At 52.6% G+C, this 9,440-nt stretch overlaps 1 protein-coding gene across 15 annotated transcripts in view; it reads right to left on the reverse strand.

Annotated features, from left to right (window-relative positions):
* Positions 1 to 1,968: 1,968 nt before the first annotated feature.
* The window catches only part of SLC22A14 (solute carrier family 22 member 14), a 36,741-nt gene continuing 29,269 nt past the window's right edge, over positions 1,969 to 9,440 (reverse strand). For 6 of the 15 annotated variants that reach the window (XM_055282759.2, XM_055282740.2, XM_055282750.2 and 3 more), the window contains 6 exons: positions 7,479 to 7,599; positions 7,113 to 7,210; positions 6,619 to 6,833; positions 4,825 to 4,978; positions 4,013 to 4,213; positions 1,969 to 2,397 (listed from right to left, as the gene is read on the reverse strand). In XM_055282759.2, the coding sequence (XP_055138734.1) occupies positions 2,178 to 2,397; positions 4,013 to 4,213; positions 4,825 to 4,978; positions 6,619 to 6,833; positions 7,113 to 7,210; positions 7,479 to 7,599 (1,009 nt within the window). In that variant the 3' untranslated portion in view covers positions 1,969 to 2,177. Of the gene's footprint in view, positions 2,439 to 4,012; positions 4,214 to 4,824; positions 4,979 to 6,618; positions 6,834 to 7,112; positions 7,211 to 7,478; positions 7,600 to 9,440 lie in introns of all 15 variants that reach the window. The other 9 variants (XM_055282806.2, XM_055282788.2, XM_055282778.2 and 6 more) reach the window with 9 other exon arrangements.

The following is a 9,440-nucleotide window of genomic DNA, read 5'->3' on the forward strand; positions in this document are numbered from 1 at the left end:
TAAAGTAAAATTAAAATAAATTAATAAGAATAGGTGCAATTAATTTTAATGTTTTATTTGCTCAATATATCCAAAATGCTGCCATTTTTACATGTGATCTATATTTAAAATATTGAGATATTTTATGTTTTATGTTGTACTAAGCCTTTGAAATCCAGTGTGTTTTTCACAGTTATAGCACATCTCAAATCAGTCTAGCAACATTTGCTGTTATTGTTGTTGTTCTTTGTTTTGAGACGGAGCGTCGCTCTGTTGCCCAGGCTGGAGTGCAACGGCATGATCTCGGCTCACTGCAAGCTCCGCCTCCCGGGTTCAACTAATTCTGCTGCCTCAGCCTCCCGAGTAGCTGGAACTACAGGCGCCCACCACCATGCCCAGCTAATTCTTGTATTTTTAGTAGAGAGGGGGTTTCACCATGTTGGCCAGGCTAGTCTGGAACCCCCAACCTCAGGTGATCCGCCCACCTCGGCCTCCTAGACTAGGCACATTTTAAGCCCTCGATACCCACATCTGGTTAGTGGCTGCTGTATGGGACAGCATGGGTCTAGTCTAGTAAAATACATAATATCAAACTCTAAATATTATTAGCCATTGATTCAGTAAACAACTAGGTAGGTCCTAGCTGGAACTGACTGACAAGCCTTGGCCACGTAAGAAAAATTGAAAGCGTGTAGGAGTGCAGTTGGTCTCGCTGACAGCCACAGCCTGTACAACCAGCTCCTTCACACCCGCACTGCCCCATCAGTTTTCTGTCCTGACCCCTCTCTTCCTCCTGTTCCCTATAGCACTAGGTGATTCCTGGCAAAGTAACTTGAGGAGAGGTATTTAAATAAGGCTAATATGTTGGCATCACAGCCCACACACGGGCCTCTGCCAGAAAGAGCAACAGAGACTTTTCAAGCATCCTGTGGTCCTATGAACAGATACTTTGTGAGATCCGTTTCTGGGCCCTTCAAACCCCACTTTGGAGACCCTCCTAGGAAACTCAGTTAAGAACAGTAGGCACAGAAAATGACACTGAAAGGGAAAGGCATGGACACCAGCTTCTTGGTGTCCCAAAGCTTGGGAGCACATGCGCAAAGCAGTGTGCTGGGCCAGAGTGCTGGGAATGCTGGAGGCCACTCCCTGCTTCACTGGACTCCAACCTGCCCGGGAGATCCATGGCTTTACTGCCCTGGCTCCATGAGAACTGACTTGCTTATCTGTCTTCCTCCCTCAGAGGCTATGAGGAGTCGAACCAGAGCTATTCTCTGCAAGCCCATGATCTTCCAATAAACTAGGCAAGTGTGGAGGAGGTAAGACAGGCCCCGACTCCTCTCCCAGGGAGAGAGGAGGTAGTGCCGAAGGCCTGACCGAAGGACTTCACAGTCTGGTTGAGGAGTCCTGGGCCCTGCCTGGAAGAGCCCCCATGCCAGCTGGGAAGGGTAGAATCACCTGCAGGGCAGTTAGGGTATGAGCTGGAGTACGGGGGCTTATCCTCAGAGTGGTGGAGGCCAGAGGTCAGCTAGGGTGGAGCCATCAGGAAAGCATCTCCAGGGATGTGGACCGATTTGGGTAATTCCCAAGGCCATGTTTATTTGCAGCATCAGCAGAAAGATGGTGAGAAAGCCCTATGCAATGGGACAAATGAGAGAAGTTCTCAATGTTCCTTTACATTCCATCCCTGCCCTGACTAGTGCATAAAATGGAGCTTTGAAATCTGTCCTCAGCCTGTGCTTCAGGTGGAAACTCACCGTGCTAGTGGATGTGTGGGCTAGTGGGTATGGTTGATGTGCAGGCACAGTCTTGCCCTCGCTTCACCTCTGGCCCTCATAGACATTGCCCTCCCTATTCCCCTGCCCCCATCCAGAGAGCTCCTCACTGTCCCTGAACGATTAGACAAAGACACTAAGGAGTCTGTCTAACCCATCTTCCTCCAGGCCAGGGCCTCTGCATTCTCCACACATGGGCAACTTTGACCCAGCCATCTCAAGACCAACATTGTACCTTTATTGGAATGAATCACAGCAGAGCTCCTGCAGAAGGGGGGGGCATTTTTTTTTAATGTCAAGGGCTGGCCCGGGAGCATGACTGACCCTGCCCCCAGACTGAACTAGGCCTGGAATTTGTGGCCTGGAATCCACGACCCCATACTTGGCCACTCAATTCCAACCCAAGATGGTCTGGGGGCCTGGCCCTCAGGGAGCCTGGCTGTTTGCTTCCTCTTTATTGAATTGCTTCAAGGCAGGGTTGGAGACAGGGTATGGGTCCAATCTCAGGATCTGGGCATTGAGAATGACATTCTTGGCTGCTTCCTCAGACATATCATCAGATGATGTATCCTCAGTCGTCATGTCCTTGACCTTATTCCGGAAAGAGCCATCAGAGGATAAGTCCAGGGCCACATCTTTCTGGAAGCTGAGAAAAGCAGCGGCTTGTGCCTTCAGCAGCGCCCAACCCTGCGTTCCCAAGAGGTGAGGCTTTCTCACTCTAGCAGGTCCCCAGCTGAGCTTTGCCAGGAGCCTCCAGCATCAGGCCTGCTCCATCTCCCAACCCTTGCAAGACCCTTCTCTTTTCTGTCTTTGAAGTTGGTCCACCATCTTCACTGCTAGCATTTACTGAGCACTTGCTACATGCCAGACCCTGTGCCAGCTGCTTTATGTAGGTTTAATCCTCTCAAAAAAACCCATGGGAGAGGATGGCTGGTCTACATGGCCTTACCTCTCTGTGCCCCAATGTTCTCATCTGTAAAATGGGGATAGTGACAGGACCTACCTTGCATTTGATTGTTTTGAGGATAGAGTGAGATAAGGCATGTATAGAACAGGGTCTAACACATAACAAATGCTCAATTCATCTTAGCTATTGTTATTACTCTGTTCTCATTCCACTTTGCAAATGAAGAAACTGAGCCTCAGAGGTATGAGGTAACTTCTGCGTGCACACACTAGGAAGTTGCAGCACATGGAACCTGTGCCCATAACCATTATCCTCTCTCCCTGTGCAGCGCTGAACTTCCTCTCTGTACAGTGGGGCAAGTTTCTATCCATCCTTCAAAGCCCTACTCAGATGTCGCTGTGACATTTTCTCCGACTCCCCAAATTAACATTCTTCCCTTGTTAGGTTCCTACAGATCCTGTATATCCCACTGTCAGAGTCATCTAGCAGTAACTGTTTGCATTATCTGTCTCCCCATAAGCTATGGTTTTCTCAAGGATGGGGAGTGCTGATCTCTGACCTTTGATAGTCAAGTCCTGGAATGGTGCCTAGCATGTGTGGTTCCAGTGAGAGCAGGGAGGGAGGGCAGGAGGAAGATGGCAGGGAGGAGGGCAGAGAAAGGCCAGAGGCAGTGACTCCTGTGGCACAGAGCAGAGGACACTCTAGGGCCTCGGGTAACCTCTGCTCCTCACTGGTGCTCGGGTCCCCTCAGGTCCAGGGAGAGCATGTTCATTGGCCCAAATCCCAGAAGGAATGGTTCTGCCAATCATGACAAGTCTTCTCCAGGGGACACTTGGGAGATCAGAGGCCAGAAGTGCCCACAGAGATGTTGGGTGGAGCCCAGTTCCCAAATGGGGTCCCGGGCTGCTGGGGCCAAGAGGCCAGAGTCCTTCATCAAGACTGGGTTTTTTATGAGGATCTAGGAGTTCAGACAGGAAAAGAGATGTACTCAGAGTCAGTTCCAAGCCAGTCCCCTGTCCCTGGGAGGAGAGGGAGCCTCTGGGAGGAGTGCCCCTGGAGGGTATGCCCAAAGGCAATGCACCCATCCAGACAGGCAGGCAGGGGCAAGGAAAGGAGACGACATGGCCCAGGCTGGGTCAGGAGGGGCAGCAGGATGGGAACTGGCAGAGGCTGGGTGGGAGCAGGTAGGCAGCAGCAGCCAGAGGAGCAGGGAGACTGCTGTGGACATGGCAGCCTTCGGGTCACAGGCTCTCCGGTAGACAGGTGGGGACGGACAATGCCCCGCACGCTCTCTGTGCAAAGGCTTCAGAGCCAGGCCTCATGTTGGCACAGCCCAGGAGGCTCCCACACCTACCTCATCTGTGACGAATGGTCCAGACTGTCGGAGAGGGGCTGATCTCGCGTTTCCGGCAGCAGGGAGGAGAGGGAAAAGGCCACAATGGCTAAGACGCAGCAGAGAAAGATGGGCAGGAGGGAGGGGGTCTGGCTGATGATTGTCAGGGACAAGATGGCTCCAGCTGCTGAGGCCAGAGACACCAGCCCCAGACCTGTTGCCCTGAAAGTGAAGGTGAGAGCTCCTCTGAGGGGTCTGTCGGGTTCAGAGGCTGGGCAGGGCCAGCAGCTACATGAAAACCCACACTCTCCAGTCTCCACACTGTCCCGTCCTCATTGTGTGATTCCAAGTAGGCAGTAATTTCTTCTGGGCCTCCTCAAGGGGGATGAGGAGGGGGAGAGGCAGAAACCATGCAGCATTATGTGGATGTGCCAGGAGACGACATAGGCAGTGATGCCAGCCAGGCAGGAAGATAGTGTTCCCATCACCAACCTCAGGAAAGGATCTGAGCCTCCAAGTGGCCCAAACACTTTCCAGGCAGTGAGTGCAAGGCAGGGGCTGGAGTCAGGCTGCCTGGGACCAAATCCCAGCTCTGCTGCTTGCGCTGTCTGCCCTTAATCGAGAGCCTTTATCTGTCTGGTCTTGCATCTGAAATAGGGTTAGCGATGGCATTTGGGGGATTTTCTGGTGGTGTTTAAATGAGATCACTTATGTAAGCTGTTTAGCACAGTGCTTGTCACCAGGTGAATGCTTGTCTTACTTGCTGCATTAATCTTGTCATTGTCAGTCCCTGCCCATGTTCCCATGGCCCCCTTGCCCACCAGACCCCATACCTGAGCACGGTGGGGAGAAGTTCGGCGGTGTAGAGGAAGAACACAGTGACAGTGGCGGCCAGGCTGAACTCTCCGAGTGTGAGCACCCAGATCGTCACGGATTTCAGCTCTGTGGCCAGAAAACGTGGCCACTTGAGTCTGAGGCCATCCTCCCCTGGGGCGGGTGGAGGAGGCCCGCCCATCAGCCCTCCCTTGACCCGTCCCAGAAGGCATCTGAACAGCCTTCCCCACCACCTGCCCAGCTGGCCAGCAGGCTCAGGCATTCCGTCAGAAGAGGGGCAGGCTGTCAGAGGCCCAGCCAGGCTGGAAGGCAGGACATTTGCAGTGCAGAGTTGGTCAGCAGGGGTGGGGAGGTCCCCTGGGACACCCATGGCCTCTCAGGCCACCGTCTCCCATGCTACACCCAACACCCCCATCCCTGCCTCCAAGGCTGTGTCTTCGTTCCACCTCCTCACCCAACTGCAGCTTCCTCACCCCACTGGGGATCCACTCAGGGCCAGGCCTGTGTCCTGCGGGTTGGGACCCCTGCTCAGGGCTGTACCACCGGGGCTCTGCAAGGTGGTCAGAGCAACGGGGTGTTTGGTTCCTGGGGCCTGAATGGCTGGGATGGGTCCCAAACTCTCCAGGATGTTCTCTGGCCAGCTAGACAGGCACAGTGAAGGGGAAACTGGGGAAAGCTCATTCCTCAGACCTGGTGAAGCTGGGGGCTTCAGCCCCTGCCTGCCTGCCTGCCAGCCTGCCTGCCTGCCTGCCTGTCAGCCTCTGCAGGACCCTGCCCCAGCCTTACTCCCATTCCAGTCCTGGCTTTTCTTGTCGCTGGGATGAAATCAGAGATCCAGTTTTATCTACTGGGGAGTCCATTCCTAGTTTCTCTCACACTTCTGAGTTTACACATTTCTGCTTGATTCAGTGTAGATCCGCTTTTTTAAAAACCACCAGGCAATTAACATTCAGTAATGAATTTGTTTCCACATTTTGTGTTAGCCAATCTACACTGCCAGCATCTGGGAGTGGAAGGGTCCTAATCCAGACACACAAAATTCCAGCCCTGGAGAAGGGGAGGGAGCCCCTCCAGGCAGGCCCGGATCTAGCCTCCCCTGCCCTTGCTGCGACTGTGAAAGGGCTCCGCAGGCAGTCATTCTAAGTGCATGTGCTGCGCAGATCGCTCCAGCTCTAGGACCTGTGGTGTATCCATTGTTTAGGGCTCTTTGAGATTCTGAAGATAACACCAGCCCTTCCTGTTTCCTTTTCTAGTGCTAAGCCAGTAGGAATGGGGCACTGAGCCCCTCTGGAAAGGAGGGGCCTCCATACAAGAGCTGTTCCTGAGTGCTGAGCCCCACGTTACACTCAGTTTTTCAGTGGGCAGGTTATTCCTGGTGAAGCTACAGAGAACAACAGGCATTTCCCAGTCAAAGGGGCTACAGATGACAGGTGGGCCTGGGCAGCAGTGGAAGGAATATTTTTGCCATCATTTATTCACATGTAACCATTAGACCTCCTTCTAAGGTGGATTGGAATCTGGTGGAAGAAGGCTGCCTGCTGTCTTCTGGAAAGTACACCCTCCTCTTTCAGGCCTCTGAGAGAGTGTCGGTGCCCTGTCTGGGGGACCCCACCCAGAAAGGGCAGTGCTCCAGGGATTGGAGGCGCTGGGGCCTCTGTGGGGTGGGTGGGCTATAGGTGCAGGAGGCTGATTCCCAGGGTGTCTAGGTGGCCAGCGATGGCAGGCGGCACTGGGGAGGGGTTTTGGGAAGCAGGAAGGCTGTGGGCAGCCCACAGGGGAAGGATGGGCTGTACCTTCAGGGAGGAAAAGGAGAAGCAAGCACCAGATGATGGCTTGGAGGAGAGTCACAGCTAGGCTCCACTTCCTCCCAATCTGCTGGAGGATAAAGATGCAGCACAGCCGGGCAGGCACCTCCATGATGCTAGGGACCATGTGTCTGAAGTGGACGCTCATGCCCAGCTCTCTCATTCTCAGGCTCAATGTAAAATAGGTGTAACTGATGGTAAACCTGGATGAAACCAGGAGGCAAGTGCGCATGCGTGGGTACACACACACACACACACACACACACACACACACAGACACACACACACACGGAGCCAGGAATAAAGACAGAGGCAGAGCAGCAAGGGTCAGGGTAGGAACGGAGGAGAGAAATAAGCTCGGAGACCTGTGATCTGTGTCCTTGGGCTTCCTCCCCTGCAGCCTGACCATTCCCATCTTCTCCCTAGAGTTTCCAGCCTGCGCACCTGTTCGCAGTCCCTGCCAGCAAGCCCTGGATACTCACCACACGCAGCTCATCACCAAGGTCACCTTGCAGAGCTGCCTATTCTTACAGAAGTCCAGGACAGAGGCCCGAGTCACCTTCTTTCTGGGCAGCTGCAGCTACAGAACAAGCAGGACCAGTCAGAGGCAGGGCCAAGACCCCAGCTTGCTCCCCAGCCCCACAGTACCCACAAGGCCTGCCTGTCCCTGAAAGTGCCAGCTGGCTTCTGGCCTTCCCTGGCAGGGTCCAATTTTGCTGTCACCATTGTCCTTAAGCAGTGGACTGGGGGCACCCTCTGGACCAATGTCCCACCTGAAAGGATGAGGAGGGAAGGGGACCTTCCACAGCCCACTGCTCCGGCCCCACTCCTGGCCGGAAGCCCTTTACCTCGTCCAGCAGATTTGAAGGAATGGTCTTCTTGTTCACACTTGCGGCATAGCACAGCACCTGCTTGGCCTCCTTCACCTTCCCTTTCATCATCAGCCACCGCGGGGACTCCGGGAGAATCCTGTGTGGCCAGCCCCTCTCTTATCTCATCGTTCTATGATGCCCAGAGCCCCCCTGCTGGCCCTCTCGTGGCCTCAGCTGTGGCCATCCTGTGCCAGCATGAGGTGATTCAGATGTCAGGGCCTTGAAGGCCACCACTGACCTCGAGCTGCCCTCTGCTCCTCCCTGGCGGTCATCCCTTCCCCTGTCTAAGCCTCACATGGCCTCCACTGCTGCTAGGTGACACCCTGACCACCGGCTGCCTCTGTCTCCAGCCTCCTTGATTTGCCCTCGGTAATCACTGAGAGCTCTCTCCTTTTCTATCTAGGGGGCCACCCCTATCTGCTCAGGCATGCTGAGGGCTCCAACCTCCATGTCCACAGCCTCCTGCAGAGCCCCATGCCCTTAGTTGGGATTTCTCCTGTTCCCTGTCTGTCTCACCAACAGCCTGAGGAGTGTGAGGGGGCAGGACCCTGGATCTGACCCCAGTGCCCAGCACTCCGCCTGGGTGAATGGAGGGGTGAATGAAGGTCTCTACTCTGTCCCATCTCTCCCCCACCACATCTCTATTGCCTTTGACTTCAGAATAACTCCTCTCTGTTTTTTCCCATCCTCTCAGGCTGTCAGAATCCACACAGATTGGCATAAAAAGCACTTATGTGTGAAAAATGGTGTTTGGTGCCCTCGTATATATAGTCTTGTTTAATCCTCATCCAAACCTGGACCTAGTATGATTATCCCCATTTTACTCCCAGGCTCGAGGAGTAAAGGCTTGCCCAAGGACACAGAAGCAGAGCTATGTACTTGGGGACTGGTACAGCCTTAGTCCCCTAAGGTGGTATAACTTTTTAATAAAACTATGCCTGCTGATTTCTTACACCACCACTCCCTCCCTGACCAGGACTCTGGCTGGTTGCCATAAACATACACTCAAGACAGTAAAGACAACTTCATTCCTTATACCTGCCCTGCTCCTCCTCTCTTCCACCAGGGTTCAGCAATCAGCCATCATTTTCCACTCTAAGGCTGTGGAACTCTCCTAAAGAAAGCCATTAAACTGAGACTTCTTCAAAAAGATGGGGGATTGGCCTCGTGTCCACGGAAAAAACAGGAATAAAAAAAGGATACCAACTCTCAAGGACAAAGAGAATGGGAGGGAGGACACAATGGGAGAAATGTAACAAATGCACTGAAGAGGTCATGAACAGAATGTTGATATAAATATGGACAATAAAGACATTCTGATGAGGTCTCAGATGCAAATGAGGAACTATTAGAAACTGGAGAAATGGCAAACCTTGTTACAAAATGGCAAAGAGCTTGGCTGAACTGTATTCATGCCCTAGTGTTTGTGAAAGAAGGAACTTGTAAGTGATGAAATAGGAAATTTGGTGGAAGAAGTCCCTAAGCAAAGTGTTGAGGGTGTGATATGGCTTCTCTTGACTACTTATAGTAAAATGTGAGAAGAGAGAAACAAATTAGAATTTATAATTAAAAGGGAAGCAGAACTTAAAGATTTGTCAAATGCTCATGTTGGCCATGTTGTGTATTCATTTTCCATGAATAACAAAGTGTGTTTGGGAGAGAACACCAAGGATGTGACCAAGCTACTGTTTGATGAGGCTGGTACAAATCAGCGGAAGCCAGGCACTATCCTTGAAGACACTAAAAGAATAACCCCAAAGATACATTAGAGATCATTGGTTCCGCCCCTCCCATCACAGGCCCAGAATGCCAAAGCCTAGGGGACACCACTATGTCAAAAGAGGGACCTTGAGCACCCATAGGACATTGGTGCTCACTGCTGACAGCCTACCAATAGAGGCTGGGAATCCAGTTCATGGAAATGGCAAGGTCTTGAAT

Source organism: Symphalangus syndactylus, chromosome 1, assembly GCF_028878055.3.
Source record: "Symphalangus syndactylus isolate Jambi chromosome 1, NHGRI_mSymSyn1-v2.1_pri, whole genome shotgun sequence".
Taxonomy (NCBI): Eukaryota; Metazoa; Chordata; class Mammalia; order Primates; family Hylobatidae; genus Symphalangus; species Symphalangus syndactylus.